Source organism: Apis mellifera, linkage group LG3 (assembly GCF_003254395.2).
Source record: "Apis mellifera strain DH4 linkage group LG3, Amel_HAv3.1, whole genome shotgun sequence".
Lineage (NCBI taxonomy): Eukaryota > Metazoa > Arthropoda > Insecta > Hymenoptera > Apidae > Apis > Apis mellifera.
The window spans coordinates 5,091,252-5,119,131 of NC_037640.1; the positions used below are offsets into that span (position 1 = coordinate 5,091,252).

Here is a 27,880-nt window from a genome sequence, read left to right on the forward strand (position 1 = left end):
TAAATAATATAATGCATATATAATGTTTGAAATAATATATTTATAAAAAGGATGGAGTTTTGTATGATGAATAATAAAAATAATAACTTATGTTATTAATAAATAAATGCAATAAAATCAAAGTAAATCTTTTAAAGTGATTATTAAATATTAATTAAATATTTCAGTTAGATTTTGAAGAAAGGAAATTAAAACTATTTTAAATTGATTAATCAATATTGTAGATCATTATCAGTATTCAAATAAATATTCAATAAAATGAATATATTACTTTTTTAAAAAAAGAAAGAAACGTTATATTTTTTAAATCAATGCTTTTTAAAATATAATAATTGATATTCTTTTATATTTCATAAGTATGGTTAAGTGCAAAGGTTAAATAAAAGAAGAAATAACAACGATTTATCAAAACATGTATAACGATTTATTGAGGAGCTATTCAAGCATGTTAAATTTCATGAAATGCAGGTACCTACCTATCTACTCACTAGCGTTACATTAGACGCGCATTTTACTCGCAAAACTGTACGATCTATTTGTTTTTATTTTTTTATTTTTTTCTTTGAAGGAGAGTTGCATAAAATTGCATTTAGTTCCCTTCGCCGATCTGTTCTTGTTTAGCACTATCATCGCTGCATACCAAATCAACTATCTCTATGTTTCAACAAAATTATTTTATCTGTTATCGTACAAAATTTCATGAAATTCTTTCTTCGTCAAATTTATAGTCATAACAATATTCTTCAATTTTTTCTTCTTTTCTTTTTAATAAATTATATTCAAGAATAAATAATTTAGATAAAACAAACGAATCAACTTCCTTCATTTCCTATCATTTACATGATACGTATCGAAAATAATTCTTGTATTCGAGTCAGTTGCATGCTGACAAGGTCGCTGCTATGATCGTGCTAGACACCAGAATAAATCTGCCTACGTTAGTTTTGATTGCCAGTCTTCAATGCTCTGGTATTTTTTTTCCTTTTTTCTAAGTTTTTTTCTTGTTTTTTTATTCTCTTTATTTCGTTCTTAGAATTCGTCGTTTGCTTGTCGATCATCCGAAAGCTAACGTCGAATTTTCGAAATGATTTCGATTAAACTTTCGTATTCGAAAATGGTGCTTGCACTATACAAAACGGTTGTTGCTGTTGCTATTTTATTATGCGTACAAACTAGAATCCTTTTTTTTAATCGTATGCAACGAGAAATCAAAATATATTTAATAATTTTTTATATTTTTATCTTTCTTATTTTCTCTTTATAAGAATTAGATTAATAGTCTGAAGTAAAATTAAAATCGAATCAGCTAATCGATAATCGATACGATAATTTCTCGAAAGAGAAACGAATTCGATTTCTCGCAGCATTCGATCGTTTCTTACGCTACCAGTCGAAGATAACCTTACAAACTTAATTTACACAATCGTTCTTATGTTTTCGTGAGAAATTATACAACGTGCGAATGCAAATTATCGAGCAATCGAGAAATTTCATCTGGAAAGTTTAATCGTCTCGCTTATTAATCTTAATTTTTTTCTGAATATCTTTGTGTGTACGTATGTGTTGCGTATATTCATGCACGTGTTCTTTACATTTGTTCACCCGTGTGATTTTCGTGCTGATTTATTTTTTTTTCTTTTTTTGATTCGCAGTTTTCCATTTGTATTTGATTGTTTAGTCGAAAATTATCGAGCACGACGCATTTGGAATTAGAAAGGCTGGAATCGACTACGATTTTTATTTTTTTTTTTCTGTGAAGTTTCACTTTCTACAACGATAAATGTGCATATACCGAAAAGTATCAATCGATCGTTCTTTTCTACGAAGAATCCAAAGGGAGAAGAAGAATGGAAAGATAAATCCTTCAATTCGCATTCGATTCTTCGTCAAAGATTCTCGACGCGGCCATAATTCATCGAGTTTTTACAGCTAGTTAACAGAAATAATAAGAGCTCAAGACCAATTTCGTGATTGTTTTTCTCTAGAAAGGTAAATTTAGAAATATTTTCGAATACTAAATTAAAATTTTTTAATTTAACTAGATTTTGTATTTTTGAGTGAAAATTCGTTGATAAAGCAATATTTAGTAACAAGATTAAAAATTTTAAGAAGAAAATATAAAAGTGATTGAGAAGCTTTTTGAAAAAAGGCTTTATAGGGATTTATATATTGTATATATTTATAAATTCATACGATAATTAATTATTTTTTCTAATTATAAGTATAATTGTTAAATTGATGCAAATGTCGTATTTTAGATAGGCTAATATTCTGCTAAATGTTATCAATTGCATTACACATTAAAAGAATTTTGTATAAATTAAATGTTTTACTTCTATAATTACGAATAATTATATATAATTAGAATATCTTTTATTCGATAAATTGCTTTAAAAATAATTTCAAACAAAGAAGTTATAAAAATTATGCACATTCAAAAATTTGTTAAATTTTGATCAAATAATCGATGTATTAAGACAAAATGCGTATATTCCAAAAAATAATCGTTATTAAATTTTTTACACTCGATAAAAATGTAAGAATTTTATCTTTAAACGAATAAAAAGTTTCATTCTGGTTGGCTGTTTTGACATTTTGATCAAGAGAATTGCTTTAAGTGCCTTTTTTCAATAAATGCTCCTCTGAATTTTGCAATTTTGTGTCTGAAATTTTTCAAAACTGGTCTTCAAGCATTCGGTGCGTAGACATATCTACGACGTATGTGCACGATAAATCGAAATATATCGACTGCGATCAAGATCGAAAGCGTACATCGAATAGCCTGCGAGAATTCCTCTTTTCCCTTGTAAAGGATCGACGCGATAGTATCGATGCGACAGTATCGACATTATACCGTTATGGTCGGCTCCTTACAGTACGTTTTAAATTACGAGCTAGTTTCGAATAAACGCGACTCCGTCTATCGCAAATCGATTTACAAACACTACTTAATTGTGAAAGACACGATTGAATCTACAATTGAAAAAGTCGATTTCGACGGGAACGGAATAAATTATATTAAATTTTTTTACGTTTTGACAGCCAATGGTGTGGTATCGATCATCTTACGACGATTGTGAAAATTTCAAAAAAATTTCGTGCATCGTAAAATTTTAACGATATATGAATAAAAGAAGTTTATTTTAACGTAATATTAATTAACGTAAGTAAGTTATAATCATAGATAAAATTTTTATTTCATTCGTATATTCGTAAGTTCTATTTATTAATCTTTAATTTAATTATATTAAAAAACAAATTATTCCGTTCTTTTCGAAATCGACTTTCTGGCTACACATCATACACGGAGAAAAAGGGTGATACAAAATCTATGTCCAATCGAAACCGACACACACAGATAGAATAAACTGCTGTTTAGTTATTAGTTTAATAGTGATCAGCAATAATTAATTGCTTCCATCTCGTTACGTAGATTAAACAGATATAGGCATCGTAGACACGTAATGTTACTTAATGGTTGTGTGTATTTTTTTTTTTTTTTTTGTTTAAATTACTTACAGTTTCTATTTACATCTGAGTACATCGCCATCGTGATGATCTTGAGTCTTATCACGTGTTTTCTAAGAATATATTTTCGAAGAAAGCAACCTCGAACTTTTATCATCAACGATTCATGTGGAAAAATTCTCGATCGAGGAAACGACTCGTGTCGATTCTTTAAAAATTTTATTTTCCTTCTCCATTTAATCGGAGAATTCTTATCGTGAAAAAATTTCTTCTCTTCCACCCGTATTCGAAATTTCGTGCAAAATATCTTCCGAGAAAAGTTTTTTTCAAAAATATCTCTCTTAAATCTCTCCATTTTCCGAGGAATCGTAGGAGTTCATCAGGAAATCGCCGGCCAACCATATTTCTCCATATTTCTCCGTTCTCTCTCCTCTTATGTTACAAGTATTATTCGCTATTATACTAATCGTATTAATAAACGCGATGCAATTGTTGTACTGTTTTACAATTACCATATATTATTAAATCCTCGGCCGGCCTCGCTTACCCGAAAATACAAAAATTACACGGCGGAGATCAGCCTTTTCTACTTCGTTCCCCTATTTTTTTTTTTTCTTTTTTCCGTTTTAACCTACAAATATTATCAACTCTTGCCTCCTATCGTTGCGAGATTATTAATAATAATAATAATATATATTACAGATAGCCCGCCTTTATCACAAGGCGGACACTTTCAATATCGATATTCAGAATCGAGGATCGACGATCGACGATCTCCTGGTGATCCCTGCACCGAGCTCTTTCCCAACGATTTTCCACTATGATCGATGAGAGAGGAAGTTCGAGGAAGTTGCTGGGAAGAGGAAGAGAAATACGTACAATTAATGACGTGTGCACGGGATGTGGGATCGATTGATCGAAACTCCATACAGGTAATTCTTCTATAAATCTGTAAATTTTATAATCGATATTAATTTGATTATTAATTTTGAGAAACCTTAATTATTAATATTATTTTTTTTATTAACTTTTAGAAAAATGAGAGAATAGATACGACACGGAAATTTTTCAAACATCCTTTTCCTGGAGCCAATTTTGTACATGAAGAAGAATTTTTCTTACATCTTTCTTTATTATTTATCTCTTTTCTCCACGGTGAAGGGGTTGCGCCCATTCGATTCGACACCCCGCACCCACAGATAAATTGTATAAATCTTACAAGTGTATGTGTGTGTTCAGGTGTATGTGTAGAAGGCATACGAGCATCCCTAAACATTATTTTGGCCGTGAATTTAGAGTGGTTTGGAGCGAGAATGGATGATCGTCGAATTCATCCAATCTGAACGATCGTCCATTCTCGCCTCTGAAGAGAAAAAAAAAAAAGAAAAAAAGTATACATATCCGCTAATAGAAACGATCCTACGTGTGTAATAGCATCGACACGAAAGAATTTCTTACATTACATTATAGAATATCCGTAGAATATTCGTGCATGCACAAATCGTTCCATTCATTTTTCACCCAATCAAAAATTTCCTCTTATTAACGGCAAATGCAAGAGTCTTTATTCTCGTGTCTCGTGCAAGTATAAATAATTTCTCTTTCTTAACTTGTAACTCTTGCCGCGTTAATAATAACGAAATATTCAGACACGTGGTGGCAAATAAATGAAACACCCTGTACATACGAAAATTGTTTCCATAAAGTTTCTAAAAGAGCTTCACACAGCTTATCGCTTTACACGTACACGTATCGCCGACAAAGTTTCACCCTTAATACATATATATATATGTATATATATATTTACAGAAACCGTGGTCACGGCCTTGATCGAGGGTTAATTAAACGCACGAAGTCCACGAAGAGGTCAAGATTCGCCTGTCAAGGCCGGTTCTCCACGCGTGGCCACAACTCCACATTTGGGAAACCGCCCTCGAGGAGTCCTGGGACGTTATCGTATTTTTGGCGTATGTGAGATGATAAATCTCGATGATCGACTACTTGTGAAAAATTATTAATCTAAGTTTCGACGAATTTCGAGTATAATATAAATTTAATTTTTCGAAGGTGAATTTTTTCGAAACGTGTCATTCTATTTTTTAAAGCTATCACAGAGGAATTTTCTCTCTTTCTTCTTTTAGATCGTTATCTCATCGATCTCTTCATCGCCGAGAACGTCGAGGACTCCAATCGGCCCGAGTTATATATATTTACAAGTACAAGACACCAAGAACAAGGGACACGCAGAACATTAAATAGACGATCATAAATCGATCAACGATCGAGCACTCGCACTTTTTCGTTTTTTTATTCTCTCTCTCTCTCACACACATTCACTCATTCACTCACTCATTCGTTCACTCTCTCTCTCGTGAATTTTATCATTAGCACACTTCACTTTGTATATATATCATCTAGAAACATAGATCGTCCCGGTGTGAACGTCGAAGAAAAATTCGAGAGGCGTTTTGTTTCGAGAGCGAAAGACATCTTGTTTTATTATTTTTTTTTCTTTTCTTTTCTTTTCTTTTCTTTTCCACGAGGAAAAATGTAATAATATTTATATATCGGAGTCTAGTACGATCGTATTCGATGAACGAACGCGAGAAAGATACTAGAGAGAAGTTTGTTCAACAGCGAGTTCTGCGAGTAAAACCATGCCGTCGAGATATTTTTCGTTAGTTACAAAAAAATATATCCTCGCGCGATGCGTTCGAAGAGGCTAAATCGTCTTTCTAAATCGAGAAGTGCCGGATCGTTGAGCCCTAGTTCCTAAAGTACCAGCTATTTTTTTCATTTTTTTTGTCCTTTATTAATTAAGTATATATACATATATATATATACTTAATATACATATATATATATTTATACGTATGTGTATAGAGAGAAAAGAGAGTAAAAACGAGCCGCGTCCGCCTCGAAAAATGAACGTTTTTTTCTTTTTTTTTCACGACAAAAGGAAAATCGTGACGGGCGAGCTCTCGAGATATAACGGGTGTGTCAAGAGTTTTTCGAAAGTGTAGCGATTCTTTTTTTTTTTTTGTTTATCTTACAGTCTAGCTCGACAATGGAAGATTATAGCGAGGGAAAAATTGGAGAAATAAAAAAAGAAGGGATCGGAGGGAAAGAAATAAGATTTGAGATTGGAAAACGCGGGTTGAACTTGCACAATTCGTCTCAACATTCACACAGTTAGCTAATTCTAAAAAATACGTGTCCGCCCATCGAAAAAAATGCTCGTCTTCGAATAATCTTTTCTTCTTCTTCTTCTTCTTCTTCTTTTTCCTCTTAAGTACATACACGATTAAAACCTTAGAACCTTAACATTTTTTTTTTTTTCTTTAAATCTTAGATCGAACTCTACGCTACTATGTACAACAACACGGGTTTTTTGAGGTCTTTTACTGTTTGTGCCTGCCTATTTTTTTTTCTTCCTTCCTCGTTCATCTTTTTCTCTTTCTTCGATGCAACTTTCCTCTCTTATATACAGAGGGAACATCGAAATTTTCTTCTTCTTCTTCTTCTTTCGTTTCGTTTTTAATCGCTAAATGTGAAAAGGCTTCGGGCTACTTTCAAGGTACGCGAATTCTCGAGGTTACACGCTAATATTTACACGCTTACGAGTGCTAACAGTGTGCTCGCCGTCGAGTCACTCCCCTCGACGGTCGCCATTTTCATTTTTTTTCTCTCTCTTTCTTTTTTTTTTTTACAGATATTACACGCACGTGACGAACTATTTTTCACTTCATTTCGAAAATTGTATTTTTTCTCTGCCCTGCCATTCTTGCTACGGAATTCAAGACTATCGGAGACGTTGGACGAATTTTACGAATTATTTCGATTCGAGGGAATCGATCTATAAAACGTTTATTCTTATTTTGAACACCTTATATCGCCTAAGAAAGTGGTTCAGATTCGATAATATTGTTCATCTGTAATAAATTTTTCTATTTACTTTTTCGCATTCTGATAAAAAGCACGAAGAATTAATTGTAATTTCCTTTAAAACAACTGGGATTATCTTCTTCTTTCAAACCTTTCTCGGTCATAAAATGTATAATTAGGGTTTAAATATTAAGTGATTAAGTCGAATGGATACACTTGTAACGAGATGGCTGCTTCGTCTCGTAAATTCTAATAAAGTGGGAAGTGGGAAAATTCTGAACTATCTTAATGAAAAATTCCTCCAACGTCTTAAAAATCTAGAACGAGACCAACGAATCGAACAACGCGAACAAAGCGATGGGGTCGATGGCGATTCCTTTAATTTAACAATGGTATATTGGCAGTGCTGATGCGAAAACTGTAACTCCAAGGGAAGAACTACGATCGGTAGAATCCTCTTTAGAATGAGATACGCTGTAAATGTGGCACGTGCGAATGATTTTTACCTTCTATTCTGCATACGAAGAGAAGACCGTGCGTCTGGAAAACTGGTTTCTTCTCTTCTCTACAAAAATGGGTTCGCCTCGTTCCATTCTTGCGTTTCTTTTCTTTTTTTTTTTTATCTTCGTCAATCTTCGAGTCTCTTGAACTATATATATGTATAATTCCTCTCTCTCTCTTTCTTAGAATATTTCGAAAACGAAAATTCATTTCGAGATGAAGAAATCCTTCCTTCTTAAAAATAATTTTCAATCGAAACTTTCCAATTCCTTAAATGTAATTTTTTAAAAATTTAATATTGCTCCTTTAAAAAATGGAACAAAGTGTGTCGCAGTCTTTAATATCTATCCTTTTTTTCCAAACGTGCAGGCATCGTAGAATCACGTACGATGGAAAAAACAGTTGCCAATTGTTGTTTGTCACGAACGTCTCGTTTCATCGATTAATGAAAAAAAGAAAAAAAAAATTCGATACAAATCGAAGACTTCGCTCCAGATCTTCTCGATCTTTCCCCCTCCCCCTCCCTCGTCGTTAAACGAAGTCACCAAGAGATCACGCAGAAGCCATTTCCATTTGTGTTTTACTGTCCGTCATAAACGGATCCACAACGATTCCTTCTCTTCCTCGACCTGTTTCAACGGATTATTCGAACGCAGAACGAAACGAGGCGATCCGCCGCGTTTAAAATCGTTTTCTAAGACCCCCACGACTGCTTCTTTCCCTTTTTCTTTTTTTCTCAATCCTTAAATTGGAATTAAAACTCGTTCTAAAACTTCGAATATATTGTTCACACTTGGATGGAAATACCGTGCTGGATACATCGATGGGGTTCAAGCGAGCAATGAATTCAAGTGCATTTCGATTCTGTACATTAAGGTATCTATTTTTTTTTTTTCTTTTTTTTTAAACTCTCCGTCCTAACACACGAGTCGTTTATTAAAACGATTCTGCAACGAGGAAAAATATTGTACCACCGTGCCTACCATTTTAAAATGATTCTACGATGAAAATTTCAAATATTTTATCCTTTACTTTATTTTTATAAATATCTTGCAGTCGCAGGGTTCTCCAGAGTTTCTCTAAATTAATCGAATTTCTTTCGTTTTCGTTAAATATCGTGCCCTGTACTATCGCAATTCAATATTTCCAATGTGTTTTTCCTTTGTGTTCCCGTGACTATTCTAATCTCGTGTTTATATTTAAGTTAAATCGACTTACGACTTGTGTATGAGTATGTGTGTGTGTGTATGGCGTGTGTGTATGTTTATACGCGTGTTTATATATCGTAAACGCAATATATTAAGGCCTCTTAGTTACTAACGACAGGTCGTCACGTTTCCATCCTCCGAGCTACGACGATACGAAGATGGCGGCGACAGAATTACTTCCCGCTTCTCTCCCATCAAAAAGTTCCTTTCTTCGTCGAAAAAAAAAAAAAGGAAAGGAAAATTGTATTCCAACAATTGTATGTACACGCGAAAAGTGCTTGGCTTTGTGTGTATATATAATATACTCGGGGGCAAATGACGATCCTTGCCCGCAGAAGATTTTTCTTCGTGAGAAGTTTGCGACGAGAAAAAACCTGCGTCTCCTCTCTTGCCTCGTCGCTTGGCCACCGAAATCTGATGCGTGTGCGTGTGCGGATCAATCTCGGAAGGAAATCACGCGGAGAGACACGCCAGTCGTTTCTTCAAGTAAATACATATAAGATTTAATTTTATCACTTCTACTGTGCTCGTTTATACGCGTGTATTTCTATTTCTTTCTTTTTTTCTAGGATCTTAAGAGAAGAACGCCCTTTGAAGTAGTGGTATTTAATGGTATTTCAACGAGTGTTCAACGAGTTACAGTGTGCAAATTATCGGGTACGATTTAAAAACTTTACAAGTTTTCTCATCTCAAATTATACTAAATTCTTGTATTCTCTTTTTTAGGAGACGATTCTCCTCTTCACAGAGGAAGTATAACCTGACCAAGTCTTTTAGAAGTTTTGAGGAACTATATAAAAGGTGTCTTAAGTACAGTCTAATCCCTATATTAATTCGTTCTAAATTTCCCTACTACTATGTGGCTCACTGTCGTCGCGGGATTAGATAACAGACAGGATTTCTTGGCAGTATTTGGTACGATATCCTCGAAATGGAATTATTGGTTATCATTGACTGGCTCTGTCTCTCCTGAATAGAAACGAAAGGTGATTAAAAAAAGAAAAAAAAAGAAGCAAAGCTGAACCGAACTCAGTGTGCACGATGATTGCTGTGTCGAAGAAGGAAACTGTGTGAAAGAAAAAAACAGTGCGCATAAAAACCTGTGAAAGAAACGTTGCAGAGGTCAGTGCTTAGAGGTAGAACTGAAAATACATATATAAAAAAAAAAAAAAAAAAAAAGTAGACGAAGAGAAAAAAAAATGAGTGAAGGTGGAGGAGATGAATAATAATAATAATGTTAAAAAAAAAAAAAAAAAGTCGACGTGCCAAATCGGAGACAAGAGAACCACCGTTTGCAAACGTCTTCTTTTCCTTATTTTTTTTTTCTCTCTCTCTTTTTTTGTTCTTTTAAATCCGTAGCAATTTTATTGGTGCATCACGCGCCAGCCACTTTCCACAATGAAGGCATATTCGCTAGTGAGGAGTATACGTGGATTTTCTTTTTTTTTTCTCTCTCGCTTAATTAGTCATTATCTAATAACATAGGTACCTTACGACTTACACGCATTATCACCTAGCCTCCAGTTATTATTTTCTTTTTTCTTTTTTTTTTTTTTTATATTCCACGGGTTCCCAATTTTACACCGAGAGAACCAACAAAGCGCACACGTTTCAAGTGTGATGAATTTTCCAAGAAAAAAAAAAAAAAAAAAAAAAAAAAAAATATGTTCGTTCTTATATATATAATATATATACATATACGCGTGTACGTCTCTATGTGTGTGTGTACATATACGCGTGTGCAACAACACGAAGAGAATGTTCTTGCTTCATTCATATCCTCTATGTTCTTGATTTTTCGAATTTTTCTTTATATTCTTCTTCTTCTTCTTCTTCCTTCTCTTCTTTCTTTTCCTCTTCTTCGTTTGCTACTTCATTGTCGCCTCGTTCTTCTTCTTTTATTTCCCGAGGTGTGTGTGTTATATATCGTTAAATGCCCAACTGACCAGCTACAGTGAGCTACAATTATTTACAAATCTCTGTGTTAAGTAAACATTTCTACAGTGTTATCTGTATTTTTTCTTTTTCTTTTTCTTTTTTTTTTTTTGTTCTCTCTGCTTAATAGGAAACATTAATTTTCGCTCGATCGCACTCATTCCAATTTTTTTTTTTCTCTCGTTTCGTACCGCACGCATACACATTTGCCCACTCGTACATCCCCTCCCCCCTCCCCCTCCCTTCGTTTCTTTCCCCGAGATTTTCCATCTCTCCCCTTTCGTCCCCCTAGGCTCGATTAATTAAATCGGACCGCTGCGAAACTTGGACGAGATCGCGACGTTTCCTCTTACAGAAACAGAAAGGATTATGGTAAATAAATTCTCCTTCTTTGTTTTTTCTCTTCTCTTTCGCACTTGCTTCCCTAATTTTATCGTTCGACGAGACTGACGATTCATTGGAAATATATAAAAAGGCTGTTAAAAGGTTAAAACAAAATCAATCATCTGTGCATTGCTGTTGTGAGAATCATGATTAAAAAAAAAATTACTTCTACTTTAAAAAGTTGAGATTTAGATTCACACAGTGATATTGTTTATCAATTGAAGAATTTAATTTCTTAACGGGTTATTATTTGATCGAATTCTTCTACGATAATGAAATTAAAAATTGTTCTAAAAGAAGTATTCATCGGATCGAATAATTTAATCTTGAAATTATACATTTATCATAGAAGAAGTAAAGAAATTTAAGTGTTAAAAACAATCCTCGTTCACAAGATTCACGATATTTTTTCATTTCGATTACACAGAATAATTTTCCAGCAATATAATTAAACGTATTGCAATATATTGTAAACATACATAATATTATGTAACAATATACATTTTATTATCGATTAATTTTATCGAAGAAAAGCTAATATATAAATATTTTTCTTTTTTGGAAAAATAAGAAAATCGATTGAAGAAAAGGATTGTTTTTGACACGATTCGAGCGATTAATTGACTCGTTTACACCCAATTAAAAAAAGGTTACAATCATCAGTCTCGACGAAGCGTAAAATTATAGGAATACATATACAGGAAAAGTCGGAGAGGAAACAGCATTATCCGTCCAAGTATCCGTGGTACTCTGTTCAATTTTCATTGTTTCTAATTAAGGCGACGTTTCATGCTTGTGGATCGATATTACACGATAATTTCACTTTCGTTCGATCGACGAAAGGGCGGAATTCATTTACAACGGGACGAAAAATTATTTTTCGCAGTTTATCGATCGCCTGTGATTAGACAACGACGAAAATTTCGATTAATCATTATTATTACTATTACTATTATTATTATTATTATTTTATTCGACGCTGTTTGCGTTTGCTTCGGTGCTAGTTGATTCGATTCATGAGCTATTTTTTGCGTATTATATTTATGTATGTACACGGTGAACGCGAATGACGTATTTACAAATGACGAGGAGAAACGCTTCACAGCTAGCCGAAAACGGGTAAGACCGGCATTGTTTTTTTTTTTAAATTGTACAAAAAAAAAGAAAGAAAGAAAGAAAGAAAGAAAAAAAAAAGACAATGGAATCGAAGAAAGGAAGTGTATCACGATTTTTCTTTTCTTTTCTTTTCTTTTCTTTTCTTTTTCTCTAACTCTAACGGAAATATTATTCAGCACACGCATGACAAATCGCAAAGATTTGGATATAACTATCGTTTATAATCTCGATCGAGTAGAGAATATCGGAAGTGTCTTCTCTGCGAAGATGAACGATCCGAAAAAAAATAATCGTCCGTTTCATTCGTTTCGTCTCTCGGCAGGGAAGAAGCTCCTTCTCTTCTCTTCTCTTCTCTTCGCGTGTATCAAAATCCATTCTTTTTTTCTCTCTCTCTTCTAAAAACCGATCTTTATAATCTCTTTTTCCCCCCTTCGTTTATTCGCCTCGATACAATCGCTCAAAGAATACTTAATAATAATAATAATAAAAAAGAAAAAAAAACGATAATCGCTACTTTGACTTTGATTTTTCTTTTTTTCCCTTTTTTTCTTTTCTTTTCTTTTCTTCATTTTGCCCGATCCACGCGGATCCAAGGGTCTATTAAGAGTAGAAATGATCACGAGTCTGCGTAAAAAAGAGAACACATGCGTTGCTTCGTCTCTGTCGCCCAAACGCGGAATAATGAAAACGAGTTTTCCTTCGCTACGCTAACGCTAAATCGCTACCTAAGAAAAGATCCCTAACGGTAATTCTCGTGGATATTCTACTGGCTATCTAAAGTTCCTTAAATAAAAAAATCACACTCAAGAAACGTAATTATAGATATACCGGTGTGCTCGTCGTCTGGCCTTCGAGTGCGTTTGAATTCAAGAAGTGACAAAGAATTATCGACTATTATTATTATTAATATTATTATTATTATTAATATTATTAATATTATTATTATTATTAATATTATTATTATTATTAATATTAATATTATTATTACTATTATTCTGTAAACACATCTCGACGATGATCGACGATCGTTTCGCCTTATTAATTTTTGATCGAGAAGATTGAAAAAAACTCCTCTCGCTTCTTTTTTTTCTTTTTCCAAAGGCAATCACAATGTCGATCGTCACGTGGACGAAATGGGTTTACTACACGCGAAGAAAAGAAACTTGTTTAACTTAAGCAAGGTTCAAACGCAATTTCGAAAATAGAAATTCGGGCATTTCTAATTCGAGAGGCCGTTTGGTTTCGAGCCTTGTTATTATATCAATCAAAGATTTATTTAAAGAGAAAGAAAAACCAAAGCGAGATCTCGCAACGGAAGCGCGCTTACAAAAATTAAACTAAAATCGTCTATTATTATTATTATTATTTCCTTTTTTATCTACACCAAAAAAAAAAAAAAAATAATAAAGACGATCCCCCTCCCTCTCTCTCTGGACGATTCGAACAAAATCCCGATCTTCTTTCGTTTCTTTTCATCTTCATCTCGATGCGATAATCCTCGAAAGTTCTCCTCAAGAAGTTCACGACACTCACGTGTGTATATATATAATGTGTATATGTGTATGTATGTGTGTCTGTGTCTGTGTATGTGTGTGTGTTCGCCACGATTCGTCGGCAGTGCATTAATTATTATTATTATTATTATTACTATTACTATTATTATGATTATTATTATTATTATTACTATTATTATTATTATTATTATTACTATTATTATTATTATTATTATTGGAAATAAATCGCGTGATCCACTGTCGTGATCTAAGAATCAACACGATTCCTAGGTATATATATCTTCTCGCATGGAGGATGCTTGTCGCGGAGGAACAATGTCGTCATCCCCCTTCCACCCTTCCTCTTTAAAGGGAGGGGAGCTATCTTTGACAGGATGATCGCCGATGATTTTCAGGGATGATGATCCGAAGGGACGGGAATTTCGGTGAAATTAATTCCCGATTGTTGGAAAAAATTTCTTTTCATTCCTGTTTCATTCCTCTTTCTTTTCCGTATCGTGTGGAGAGATTGTTCGTAGCTCGTTATTAAATAAACTAAAAAAAAAAAAAAAGAAAAATGTTCGCAGCGACTCGATACGGAAGCTGGAGCCTTCCAGTTTCTTCCAGTGTCTCTCACCCGCACGAACAGGAAACAGGAAACGTTTGGCTCTCGCCACGTCGCGATACCACGTCTTGTTTCTTCCTTCCTTTCTTTCTTTCTTTTTTTTCTCTTCCGTTTCGTCTCTCTCCTCGTCCAAGGAATCGTGAACGTGGATCAGCCAGGTGGATCAGTCAGGGTTTCTTTTTCTTTCTTTCTTTTTTTTTTTCTTTTTAACATAGACAAGTCGATTTTCCGGAATCGTTGGACCCCCATTGTGATCAATGATCCCCATTGATTGGAATCGAAACGATTTATCGTATCGCCAGACTTCTCTCAGACTTTTCCTCCTTTCATCCGAGCATGTCGAATCGAATTGATATCCTTAAAAATATTCTCTCTGGTCCTAGACCGAAACGGCGAAGGACCATCCGTGTTAAGAGTTCTTAAAAATATTATCCGCTCGAAACGAAGGACGATTCCCTTTTTTTTTTCCACAACGAAGGAAATATATATATATATATTCTTTTTCCTCGAAGATTTCCTCCTTCCAAGATTCATCAGATTCGGGATTCTTCGCGCCACCGAGCTCCCCAAAACCGCGGCTGACCTCTCTCTTTGTCTCCCTCTTTCTCTGTCTTTCGTATCCATTTTTCTTTTTCGTGCAGTTTCTTTCTCCCGAGAAAATGGCGCGATCGAAGATGCACGCTGATCACAATTACGAATCGATTAACAATTCCATTCTCCTAAGGGCGGCGACTTGGTGGGCGCGTGTTCGTTAATGTATATATATATATATATATATATATATTTGTTCCACAAGGAACAAAGGGGGTCCTTGGATCGATCACACGGTTCTCTCCTCATCGATCAACTCTCGAGATCCAACATACTTTCTGTCTTTATCTCTCTCTCTCTTTCTTTTTCTCGTTGTTCCGCTTCAGCAGGTACAAGGTAAACCGGAGTACTCTCGCGAGGTACTCTCGAAACGCTTCTCTTTCGCCTTCCAGTTTCCAGATTCGTCGAGATGAGGGAACCAGGTGTATATATATATATATATATATATATTATAAATATATCGATCGATACCGTTTCTTCTTCCGTGCTCTTTTCGATCGATCGTTGCACGAACACGCGCGCCGCAACGCTCTCTCTTTTCTTCTTTTTCCTTTTTTTTTCCTTTCCTCCCCTCCGTTTTTTGAGCATTCTGTGTACACGTGTAGTACATTAACGATGAGAAGCGTAATGTAAAAAATCTATATATATGTATGTATATATATAAAAAAAAAAAAAAGAAAAGAAAAAATAAAAGAAGACTGGCCCATCTTTTCGACCGTTTCTTACAAACTACGCGCACGTCCTCCTCTTTTCCCCTTTTTTTTTCCTCTTTCTCTCTTTCTCTTCTGCACAAATTCCATTCCATTCAACAAATCCTTTTCTTTTTTCCTTTTCCCTTCAATCGTTCGCTCCGCTCTTCGTATCGTGTGCCCTTAACCTTTGTTTCTTCTTCTTCTTCTTCTTCCCTACGGCTCCTCCCCCCGTATATGTATATAATATATATTTATAGATATCTATATACATACACGTGTCTATGTATATACATATCATAGCTAGTCGAAAATTGAGGCTTCAAATATGCTCGGCAGTCTATTGTCTCTCTTGGCTCTTCTTCTTCTTCTTCTTCTTCTTCCTGCTCCTCCTCTTCTTAATTTTTAATATCCGATTCCCTTTCTCCGATCTCGCTTCCTTCGTATTTTCCTTCCTCCACAGCCTGTGTATACTCTCTTTTCATTCCTTCACACGTCTTTTCACTTTGTCCGTATGTATATTTTATGCATCTTCCCTATACAACTTCTTCTCACTCTTCTTCCTTCTTCTTTCTTTCTTTTTCTTCAGGCTGTCGAAAAAATTCCCTTCTTCTTCTTCTTCTTCTTCGTTCAACGTCTCTCTTCGCGTGAAGAGAATAACTCGTCCACACGTTCATCATCCGTTTCGCGATTTCGGAGAAGAATTTTATTCCCACTGGTGAGGAGAGGGTGGCAGTTCCGAAGGATGAGCCACTGTGGAGCTGCAAGTCGTACGAACAGATCATTAGTGCTTGCTATTTTAAGAGAAAACGGGTCTTTTTTTTTTTAATTGCTTTTTTTTTCTCTTTTCATCGCTCGCTCTTTTTTTTTTTTAATAATTCGAGGGTGTATATTATATATTCTTTCAAGTGACACTTGGGGGAGAAACAGAAGTGTGTAACTACTTTTCAAATCTCCGCTTTCGTGCTTTCAAAAAAAAAAAAAAAGAAAAAAGAAAAAGAAGAAAAAAAAACACACACAAGGACTGGGGACTTGGTAAAATCTTGGAAATTTTTCTACGTATTCGTTTATACGTAGCTCTCTCTCTCTCTCTCTGTCTGTTCTTCGTCCTCTTCGTATTTTTAGCAGCTTTACTAAGCCCCACAGCCTTCGAGAGTATCTTCGAGCCAAGAATCAACGAGACGACTCGAGGGTTTCTTTTTCTCTTTTCTGCAACTTTTCAAGACAAGACACAAGTATTATGAAATTAAAAAGCGTTGTTACATATTTATTATCATTATTTGTCGTTATTTCTTTTTATGGAATTTTCGTTTTGAAGAAGAAGAGATCTGTCGACACAGTTGACAGAGGCTCGACGATACCCTTCTTTTCGCGCGGAGATTCGAACACTAACAACTTGTACACGACGAAAGTGCAAAGTGCTCCTCGATATCGTTAAAGATTTATTTTAAAAAAAACGTGGGCAATCATCATCGCGAAAGCGTACGTTCATATTCATAGGCACTTCGAGTTTCGTCGAAATCTAAACAATCGGGCTAAGGGATGATATGGTATGGTGATTCCAAAAAAAGGGGGATGGGGGGGCACAGCATATCGTCAACGAGTGGCAGCAGTGCGTCTCGAAAGTGTTGAAATACAAACGGTGAGAGGATTGTATCGAACTCAAATCGGATTAACGACAGACCAATGTGTGATCAATGTGAAATAAAATAAAAAATAAATGAAGGAAGAATGAAGGAAAATAAGTCAAAAAAAGAAAAAAAAATAGAAACGAAGTATATATATATATAAAATCTTAGAACTTGATTAGGTGCCTTTCTTACGTATTAAGAATATATTTGTAACTCTGGTTTAAATCTGGATAAAATAATTTGTTTCAAATATCTGAATAAAAATTTGAGAAACGAGAGAAAAGAAGAAGTCTGAAGAGGAAATCTTTAGAACATTTTTAACTTGAAAATAAAAAGAAAAACAACGAATAAAGCTCGCCATCTTTCTTTCTCAAAGGATTACACATTTAAAATAAATAATTTAATTACAAAGGCACCTAATTCTTGGTCCTAATAATTTATCCTGATATAAAAACAGAACTTTATCCAAAAATCGATTTTGAAAGGAAAGAAAGAAGGCCACGGTTTTTCCTATGGAAAAAAAAAACGAAACTACGAAGTGTTGATAGGCTATAATTACTTCGCTCTCTCTACCGTGTGTCTCCATATCAAATTATATAAATTGCACATTTACTTCTACTATATATTGCATCTCGACTAATATCGTTCTTTCTTTCTTTTTTCTTTTTATTAATTTAAATACTGTTAACAGCAAACTACGAATGAACAGAAGCACTTCTAAGCAACTATCCAAGCTACCAGCAGATCGTATCATTTTTTTTTAGACTTCTCTTTAGAGGAAACGCTCTGCGTTCTCGTGACGATCGATTCGAAGAGTCGCGTGGATCGTTGGATCGATCTCTAGATGCTCGATCGCGTTTTAGATCGTTTCAAACGTGAGAATGAATCAAGTATTCACAATATGTATGGACGATAATTTACGGACGATTCGCCGGATCGTTGTCGATCTTTGAATTACAATGGCTTCGTAAAGAAAAATGATGGTGGAATGAATTTTAACTTGGGATTATTTCGAAAATTTAAATCGAAAAGAATTAAAATCTAAGTAAAGAATTTCCCGTTTTAAATAATTGTGTTTGTATATATAAATTACGCCAAATTATATTCCAAATTGTCTTACGATGAGTAATAACTTGAGAACGTAAGAAAGCGCAGAAGAAAACGAAAGAAAAAGTATCAACACAGGGGAAATTGTATCCCGACGTGATACGCGATATAACTCGAGTTCGTAGAAGCGAAGAACGAAAACAAAGGAAAAAGCGTCAACGCACAGGTGTTCTCTCGAAACGGTCGACCGATTGCGCAGTTTGACTCGAGTGATCGAACGCGAACCATCATCAGTTTCTACTATTACGTTTCAGTGAATTTCCGTTCCCTTCCCGTGTGTTAAGTGCGGTTTTTGAGTGAATAGAAAATTCGATCCTTTGTTTAAATAATCCCAAGAAGATTACGGAGTTCTTTTTTTTCGAGTTTTTCGAACGATCGACGACAAGGATTCGGCGAGGCGATTCGAAATACTTCGTTCGCCACGTGTTCGCAACAAGACTCCTCGACTCTTCAAATTCTACAGTTGCAGGGAAGAAGACGACAACGGTATGAAAGGGATCGACTAAGTTTGGAGCTGAACAAAAGAACAAAAAAAAAAAAAAACGCTTCTTCATCTGATTTCCATGCAGCTGTCAGCATGTGTGACAGCCGGCCATTAACCACGATTTTGTAATATTTTTTATTTCTCTTTTAAATACTTTTCGTAGTTTGATCATATATATATATGTATCTTAAGTTATTATTATTCCTCTTTTTATAGCTCTCTTTCCCTATTTGTCTCGTCTGTTTCTTGCAACGTCTCCCCTTCACGTCACCTAATTTTTTCTTTAGCCACCACCTTCTAACCGTCCTACGACTCGATACTCGCGAGTTCTCCTCCGCCTCTAATCTCTGTTAACTTTGGGCTTTGCTTTGCCAAACTCGAGGAAAGAAAAATCGGAAAACTCGTTACAGATCCATCTCTCGAAAATATTAGATCGAATTCTCGAAAGTTTCGTGTCTCAATTTTATTCAACGCGTTCGAAAAGAATCTCGATATATTTGATCACGTTACTGCACATTCGAGAATATTTTATTCGAATAGTCGAAACTGAAGGTGAAAAAGCGTTTGAATTAATTGGCTTCTGAAACTCTTCGTTCGCGTGTCAGTTACTCTCGAGAACGAAATTCAACGTTATTATCTCTGGAAGAATCTTCAAAGAAGAAAGGAAATATATATTTTTCTCGATTTCACCCCCTCTCCCTTTCTTCTTCGTTCTTCGACCTTCCTAGACCGCGTCGAAATTATTTCTGGAGTTTACAAAAAAAAAAAGGAAAAAAGTAACGTCTCTTCTTTTCTCCGCCTGCCTCGTCCAAAGCGGATAAAAGCGACGCCGCGCTGTGTCGTTAGCCCCGCTCTCTCACTTTTGCACGGCCGACCGTTTCTCGCGAAATTCCGCTCGCTGTTTCGCGGGAAAAATGCGACACGAGAAGCGGAAACTTTGCTTTTTTTCTTCTTAAAAATTTGTTTTTTTTCCCCCTAAAAGAGATCTTCAATATTTCATCGAACCAAGCGGCGAAAAATATCGAAAATAATTTTAATTCCAATGGAATTCTGTTTTCAAGATACGAATGAAATATCGAAAACAAAATTAGAATACTTTTTTCCTATCATAAGAGGGGGATCGAGAATTCAATTTAGTTATTCCAACCCTGTTGTGTTAAAAAAAAAAATGATATATTAAATCATCGAGATGCACGAATAAAAAAGTTGAAAGAACTAGCGAAGTTTCCTTGCTTCTTCGTTAATTAATCGCGTACCCCGAACCTCTTGGCAAAGCAAATCCGGCGGTGGAGAAAATTTCCAAACCGAAAAACCCATGTCGCGTCCCGGATTTGGCGAAATGACAGTAATAACTTCGCGGGTCATTGGTCGTTGAAAAATCACAGTCTGCTGCGTGGTTGTACCGTCGATAGATCGGCGAAAAAAATTCTCTTTTCGTTCCTCCGTCTACCATTGTACCGTACAATCTTTGCAAAAAGAGAGAATGGATAAAAGAAAGAATAAAAAAAAAAGAAGAATTATAAAAATTAGCGTACAAAAGTCAAAAATGGAAAAAAAAAAAGGAACGCATGTAAAAAAGAAAAATATTTTCTTTGGGAACATTGCGGATAAAGTTTCATCTTTCCATTTTTTTTTTATTTTATCTTCGATGCTCGATTAAAAAAAAAAAATATATATGTATATGTAAAAAATTAATTAGTTGTGTTAATTCGAAGATTACGGTCATTGTGCCAACAGCCAGATCACGCCAGGACTTCCAGTCGAAAATCACTTATTGAATACAGAATTATCGATTCGAAGGATGTATTCAGGGATGGGAAGAGTTTAAGGATTAAACTCTCAGGGATGGAATGGTAATGTTAAGTGGAAAATATTCGTTTGAATATGGATTAATTTTCAGATAGATCAGAAAGGTATATCCAACTATCATCAAGTGGAAAACGAAGCGTTTGGATTTCCATGGAAATATTTTTTTTTTTTTTTTGGGAGATATCTTTAGGCATTCATTTATTTGGGTCTTCTCTAGGAAATCATTTATTCAGGATGGAGATTAGTTTCAAGAGGATGTCCTGTCCAGATGCTTCTACGAAAGAGAGTATCGTTTTTTCCCCTCCCCCTTCGTCCGATTCTCGATAAGAATCGCGATCCGTTTTTTTTATTTCTTTTTTTTTTTTTTAATCATATTTCTTTTCTCCTCTCTCAGGCCCGTTTCTCTCAACTGAATGCTGCATGGTTGATCAGGCCTTTCTTACACTCCTCGTGTCCAACAAAGCGCTCTTTTCAACCGTCCTCTCTCTCTCTCTCAGCGTTATTTACAAGTACCACTTTCACAGCGACTCACGATCAAAACGTAAGAGAAAAAAAAAAAATAAAAAAAATAACACGCCAGCGACCAGTCCACCTCGATGATATACAAAAAAAGAAATAAAAAAATGGAGACAAATTTTTCAAACGATCAACCCTATTCTCTTGCTTAATCAGTTGTGTATCAAACGCGAGGTGAGATGCGATTATTCCACTCCAACTTGTTCCTTCGAGCTCCTCGAAGATCCCCCAACTTGGAACTTTACGTACACTGCGTTATCTTTAATCTGATCTTTGATCCAGGATTTTACATCCACTTTTTATATCCACGCGTGTCGTTAATTCGTTAAAGGTCTCTTTAATCGGTCGAGCTGCCGTTTAATTAGCAAAACTCGATGAAAAGCGACTCGAGTGAATCCCCAATTAGAGAGACTGACTTTCATTCAGATTTGCAAAAATATTTCATCGATATCTATGTCGATAGTTTGGAATTTCTATTTTTCCTTTCTCTCTTATTAAAACTTACTTTCTACACGAATTCTCATTCTCGTTATCGATACGCGTGGAATAAGTTTGATAAATTTGAATAAGAAGAAAATAGGAATTCACGGAGAGAGACTCGCTCCATTTAACCGATTGAGAAAACTGTACACGCGCGAGGGAAGAATCCCCATTTCTTTTCAAAGAAGGATCCTTTTCTTTTTCCCTTTCGTTTCCCTCTCTTTCTCCCTCTCCACAATTTCTCTCGACGTGTAATTTTTCTCCCGTTTAATTTAATTTTCTCTCGTCGTCGTCGTCGTCGTCGTCGTGTAACATCACGCGACGAGGATTAAACGCGTTTGAAATTGGGGACGAATCGATCGATAAAATTGGCAGACCTTCGAGGAGCAGGCCAATAGAGAGAGAGCAAACTCAATTATAGGAGATTTACGATTCCAAGTAGCCGGGAAGGCTTCTCGAATCGTGTCAGGCTTGGATCGGAAGTCGGTCGAGCGAGCTGGTCGGTGGCGTGTGCATCCGGCAACGTGTGTCTCACGAGGACCCATCATACACATATATATATATATATATATATATATATATATATATCAAACTGTTCATTCACACATATATATATATATATATGTATGTATATATTTATATATACACAGTATCAATCATACAAAAGTCTCTATTAAAAAAAAAAGAAAAAACAAAAAAAAAAGAAAAAAATACGTAAGAAGCAAGACGAGAGATTAAAATTAAAAACGGTAAGAAAATGGTTTGTCATATTGATGCTAATGTTCAGAGGGTGAAACGAGAGGGTGAAAGGGAGGAAGAGAGAAAAAAGTAAAGATGCGAGGAGGAGAGAGAAAAAAAAACAATGGAAAAATATATGATACAAATCGAAAAATTTCGATCGAAGAAGAACGAGTGTAAATAAAGAAAACGGGGGAGGCGGGGAGGAGGGGGGGAAAAAAAAATGCAAAAAAGATATGCTTGGTAAAATGGTTTGTTCAAGTACCTCAGCGAGCGAGGTCACGCCGGCTAGAGCTGACTCTCTGTTCGTTCGGTTCGTTCAGGAGGAGACGTAACACGATTGGTAGTAGTAGTGGTAGTAGTAGTAGTGGTAGTAGTAGCGGTAGTAGTAGTAGTGGTAGACGATAGCGGTAGTAGTCGATAGTAGCTGACAGTGGTAGATAGCTGATTCGGTACTGGTAGTGGTAGTAACGTGTACGTATACGCGGCGTAGGGCGCTGGGTCGGCGATCGGCTTGCTCTAACTTGACGGCAGTAAGCAACACGAGAAATAATGTTATCACATTTTTGAAGATCACATGTGAAAAGAAAGAATGAATTTTTTTTTCCCCTATTATTTTTTTTCTCTTTATTATTATTATTATCATTTTTCTTTATTAAATTTTCTTAAGGGATTTAAGGGAGATTAATTTAGAAATTCTAAGCGCTTTTCTCTTCGAACAAGCTTTCGTTCCTTTCTGACCCTTTTACTTTTCACCTTAATGATCCATTTTTTCTTTTTTTTTCACGTCTCAAGATCTCAATTTTAATTCTCTCTCTCTCCCTCTCTCTCTCTCTCTCTTCTCCACATCTTTTATATACCGAGAGTTTGCACACAGCGTCTGTCACAATAATAGTAAGGGCTTTTTCTTCCTCTCTATTTTCTCAATTTTGTTCTTTTTTTCTTTTCGCAGGAATCAAGGGACAAAAGGCGCTCGATTCAACGATATTTTTGCAATATAAAACGTATAAACAACTACGAACGAATATTAAAAATTTTGGTAACGTTATACGTAGCAAGGAATCACATTCCTTGTATTATTCGTAATTCTTGATGCAATTAATCTAATACTAATCGTTATATATAAATTCACGAGGGAAAATATACGATATATATTGCACATCACAACAACAACAACAAACAACAAGAAGGGAAGGGTTAAATTCTTAATCGTTTCTCCGCACCCCGCAGAAGAATCGACCACCAAGTTTTCGAGGGTTAGAACGCAGAGAGCAAAAGGACATCGGCGAGGAGGGTGGTTCTTGGACAAAAGATCGTTCTCTCCTTGTTCCTTTCGATCTTTTCTCTTCCACACACACACACATTCTCTTTTTTACCATCAGCTTTCTCTTTTCTCCCTCGTCCTCCACCTCGTTTTTAATTTCCGTTCTACGTTACGCCCTTATGCCCGTTTCTCTGCCTTTTCTCCCTTCTCTTTTGTCCATCTTTTCTCCCCCCTCCCCTCCTTTTTCCCCCATTCTCAATCCAGTTCCTCTCCTCTTACCTGATCGACTTGGAAAAAGGAAAATACACTGTGTGCTCCACCCTCTTCACTCTCTCTCTCTCTCTCTCTCACTGTATACACACGCGCCTCCCACCCTCTCCCTCCCCCTTACTTATTTAATATCCCTTGAGCACGAGATTCGAAATGTGGTCTTCTCTTTTTTTTTTTTTCTTCACAGGAGAAAAAGGATCAGGAAGGTCGCGGTCATCGCGAAGGGAAAATTCAACGAGAAGAGGAGGCTCTCTTCGAGGAACCCTGTATTATTATCCCCCTCCCTCCCCCGACGTATTTTCCCTAAAACCGTCGATGAGAAGAACCCCTTTTCCCTTCCCTTCCTTTTCCTTTTTTTCAATCCTAACCAATAAACGTATCTCTCTCATTTCTTCTTGCGAATCACAATGTATCGTTTTCTTTCTTTTTTTTTTAAAGAATCAATCAATCTACGGAATGATCCGCCACCTTACGGGCTTACCTTGCAAAGCTCTTGAACGCCGCGGACTGCGGATTTATGCAGAGCGGCACGCGCGACGTGTTCAGCTGTTCCGCTATAAATTTGTGCATTTCCTCTGAAACAGACAACGTCGTAACGTTGGGTGAATATCGGCGTACTGTCTGGCTTCCCCGGTGTTGGTGGAGGAGGGAGAGAAGGAGGGGGAGGAGCGCACGAAGACCGGGCGGCCCTCGTCGGGGACGACGAGTCGTTCCTGCGAACCTCTTGAGGGAGAAGGAGGGTGGTGGTCGAGGGGGAAGAGGGTTGATCGATTGTTTACGCTTCGTTGTTGTCGTTCGCAGATTAGCCTTAGTCTTGTGTATTAAGAAAGGGGGATGATGAAAAGAAGAATTCAGTTTTAGGACGCGTTAAGCTCGACGAGTATGATATCTAATACGAAAACTTTATACGTGATTCTTGGAAGAAGAATCTCTCTCCAATCGTATATTCTTATAGAATTGGTTGAATTTTGGGGAGGGAGGGGTGAAAATTGGAAATTCGTTGTGTATCTGTGGCGGAATGAAATTGGCGTATTCAAAGTAAGGCCGTTGGGGAAAGGACACAGGTGCGACGGGTGAAATCGGTAAACTATTACATAAACTCGATTTCTATCATTATTTTACGAATGAAAAGTAATAAGCAATAAAAGATGGTGGGACATCTCTATAACATCTCTCTTTACCCATTATATAAACTATTACACAATATCATGGCCATTCATGGACAGACATTCAATTTTCTTTTTTAATTTTAAATTTTTCAAATTGTTACGCTCTTTATCCGACCATCACGAAAATGGAACCACTTCTTTCGCCTCGGACGCGGTAATAAAAAATTTACGAACTTCCGAGAAAGCTTTCTGGCATCTCCGCAACCCATCCAGCCGCTTCTTTGTTCTCCTCGCCGCGACGATTCTTGCCTTGCGACACCTTTCTCGAACACGTGCGATCGTCCGCGACCATTCCACCCGGCCGCACCGAGTCCCCGATTAAAGTGTTACGCGTCCTATTCACCCCGACGCGAAATCAAACTCGTTCACTCGTGATAAACCGTTTGTGTCCGTCAATTGCCTTTTTTCTTAATTCAGAAATTATCTCCTCGTCGAATTATTCGAACGATATTCAAATCGAGCGAGATTTAAAAATATCGAACCGGTGGAATATCTTTATATTCTATCTCTAATAATTTTTCTTAAAGATCTCTAAGAGAATTTTAAAATTGTTAAAAGTGGTTTCGGATATAAACGGACGGAGCAATTCGAATTTCGAGTGGGAACAAATTTGTTTTTCGGGTCAAGATTTCGAATGATAAACGATCCCCCTTTCGCTCGGCTTAACGAATATATGGCGCGAAACGAGACATTGGAAACGTCGATTCTATCGACGAGAGAAAATCGGCCGCGGACGGAGGCCCCCCTCCCCCAATGATAAACGATGATTTATCGGCCACTGTTAACGCGGGGACACACGCAATACGCAACGCGTATCCGTTGCAACCAAGCCACGTGTCCAAAACGTTTTCTATTAATAATCCGCGCGTGAGTCACACGCACGATGCATTTTTTCTCTCCCGTGGATTAATGCGGTGTCGTGTCGGCGGGCTCCGACTTTTGCCCGACTCACCCTTCTCCTCCCCTCTCCCCCTCGATTAGTCCGCAACCAGGAGAGCAAAGTAGCAAAGCATCCATTTTTAAAATTGTCGTAGAGTACTTTTTCTTTACCATCTTTTATTGGAGAGATTAGATTTATATGATAATTTAGGAGTATTTCAAATTTTTGATAAATTCGCTTTTTATTAGCAAATTATTCAAAAAGAGAAACGGAGCGTCTAATCTTGTTCGAAATATTTTCATTTTAATATTCAATGTGTGATATCTTTTAAATATTACATTCTATCGGTAAAAAAAAGAAAAGAAAAGGAAAATGTATCTTATCCATCAGGATACAGAACTCGTCCCACTTTATTTAGTATTCGTCGAACGTGGCTCGTTATTGGCGCCACGAATACGGTTCGAGTCACGCCGCGTTGGCGTTAAGAACGCCTCTGAAAATCGTGGAAAATTCACGAGGCACGATTTATTAGCGTCGCTCGATCGATCCGCCGTTATTGAATCTGCGGCAGAAAATTTCTCGATGCCGAGATAGGTGGTAGTTGGTTTAGTAGCAGTTGGTAAAATAAATTTGTCTTCCCCCCTTTTGTTTCGTCGAAGTTGAGATTTTCTTCGCGACCATTCGATTTAATTTTTCTTTCTTTCGATCCGTTCGAAGGAGGGAAACACGTTTGGAAAGGTTTTTGTTTTTGGTAAACATCTTGGTTGGATTTTCGTTGTAAACATCGTGGATGACGAAGAAGAAGAAGAAGAATAAGTTCGAATAGAATTTTTGACAAAGTGTTGTTACGATCACGTTTTCATTTATCTTCTTCGTCGAAACTAGAGGAGGAAATTTTCAAGGATTTACCGATTCTTTAGAGATTTATCTCTCTCCATCCAATGGAGTCTGAAGAAGTCTGAGGGATCTAGGTCGCGCTGTATCCTTTCTGAATTTTTCAAAAATTAGAAAGAGTTACAAACCGATAACAAATTTTTCGATCGAACAAAAGTCACCAGGCAAAATTATTAAGAAGAAAAATTCAAAAAGGATACGATTATTATTAAGAAAGGAAATTTTCTAAACGAAACTTGATTAGTTTCGATAAATGATAAATCGAAAAAGAGCACCTCGTGTTTCAAGGAGCTCTCCTCTCACCTTTCATCTGCTGTATCCTTTCTGAATTTTTCAAAAATTAGAAAGAATTACAAACCGATAACAAATTTTTCGAATAAAGCAAAAATCACAGACAAAATTATTAAGAAGAAAAATTCAAAAAGGATACGATTATTATTAAGAAAGAAACTTGGTTCGTTTCGATAAATGATAAATCGAAAAAGAGCAGCTCGTGTTTCGAGAAGCTCTCCTCTTACCTTTCACCTGCTGCACAGTGGTGAGCTTCCGTTCCCAAAGATCGTCGAACGGATGCGACGTGGCCGGCTCGAAATCACCCGTGTACTGTCTCAAACCGCCGCTGGTCGTGTAACAGCACGTGCACATGCACGAGTGATATCTCAGTCTCCCTTCGTCCAGATAGGGATGCGCCAGTGCATCCACCACCGTGATCCTCTTGTCCTGCGGGAAGTTCGTGAAAAACA

General features: G+C 36.2%; 2 protein-coding genes and 1 long non-coding RNA gene across 12 annotated transcripts in view; 2 read left to right on the top strand and 1 right to left on the bottom strand.

Annotated features, from left to right (window-relative positions):
* The first annotated feature begins 365 nt into the window (after window positions 1–365).
* LOC113218650 lies at window positions 366–6,485 on the top strand. Of its 3 annotated transcripts, none has more exons than XR_003304379.1 (3): window positions 366–1,989; window positions 4,171–4,400; window positions 4,503–4,872. XR_003304379.1 is itself a non-coding variant. In XM_026439679.1 (3 exons), exons 1-3 carry the CDS (start codon window positions 4,369–4,371, stop codon window positions 5,735–5,737), a joined length of 318 nt encoding a protein of 105 aa, XP_026295464.1. In that variant the 5' UTR covers window positions 4,261–4,368; the 3' UTR covers window positions 5,738–6,293. The 3 variants fall into 3 exon arrangements, 1 of the variants encoding a protein (XP_026295464.1); XM_026439679.1 differs by lacking the exons at window positions 366–1,989; window positions 4,503–4,872 and adding exons at window positions 5,278–5,435; window positions 5,610–6,293 and having other exon boundaries at window positions 4,261–4,400; XR_003304378.1 differs by lacking the exons at window positions 366–1,989; window positions 4,171–4,400; window positions 4,503–4,872 and adding exons at window positions 5,072–5,535; window positions 5,610–6,485.
* LOC410956 (serine/threonine-protein kinase NLK) overlaps window positions 3,482–27,880 on the bottom strand; it is a 181,611-nt gene continuing 157,212 nt past the window's right edge. For 3 of the 8 annotated variants that reach the window (XM_016911230.2, XM_016911235.2, XM_016911236.2), the window contains exons 8-10: window positions 27,656–27,857; window positions 24,676–24,769; window positions 3,482–4,417 (exon numbers count right to left, since the gene is read on the bottom strand). In XM_016911230.2, the coding sequence (XP_016766719.1) occupies window positions 4,165–4,417; window positions 24,676–24,769; window positions 27,656–27,857 (549 nt within the window). In that variant the 3' untranslated portion in view covers window positions 3,482–4,164. Of the gene's footprint in view, window positions 4,418–9,780; window positions 16,657–16,742; window positions 17,111–22,925; window positions 23,184–24,675; window positions 24,770–27,655; window positions 27,858–27,880 lie in introns of those variants that run through there. The other 5 variants (XR_003304377.1, XM_016911234.2, XM_394432.7 and 2 more) reach the window with 5 other exon arrangements.
* On the top strand, window positions 8,094–10,224 carry LOC113218651. Its single transcript, XR_003304380.1, has 2 exons — window positions 8,094–9,719; window positions 9,789–10,224. It is a non-coding gene; the product is annotated as an uncharacterized LOC113218651 (long non-coding RNA).

What these genes read in the sequence shown, in the direction of transcription:
- LOC113218650 (XM_026439679.1), top strand. Translation starts at nt 4,369, where the DNA reads ATGTGGGATCGATTGATCGAAACTCCATACAG. An exon ending in TTGATCGAAACTCCATACAG is followed by an intron (nt 4,401 to 5,277) that starts GTAATTCTTCTA and finishes ATATATTTACAG; the next exon opens with AAACCGTGGTCACGGCCTTG. An exon ending in GACGTTATCGTATTTTTGGC is followed by an intron (nt 5,436 to 5,609) that starts GTATGTGAGATG and finishes TTCTTCTTTTAG; the next exon opens with ATCGTTATCTCATCGATCTC.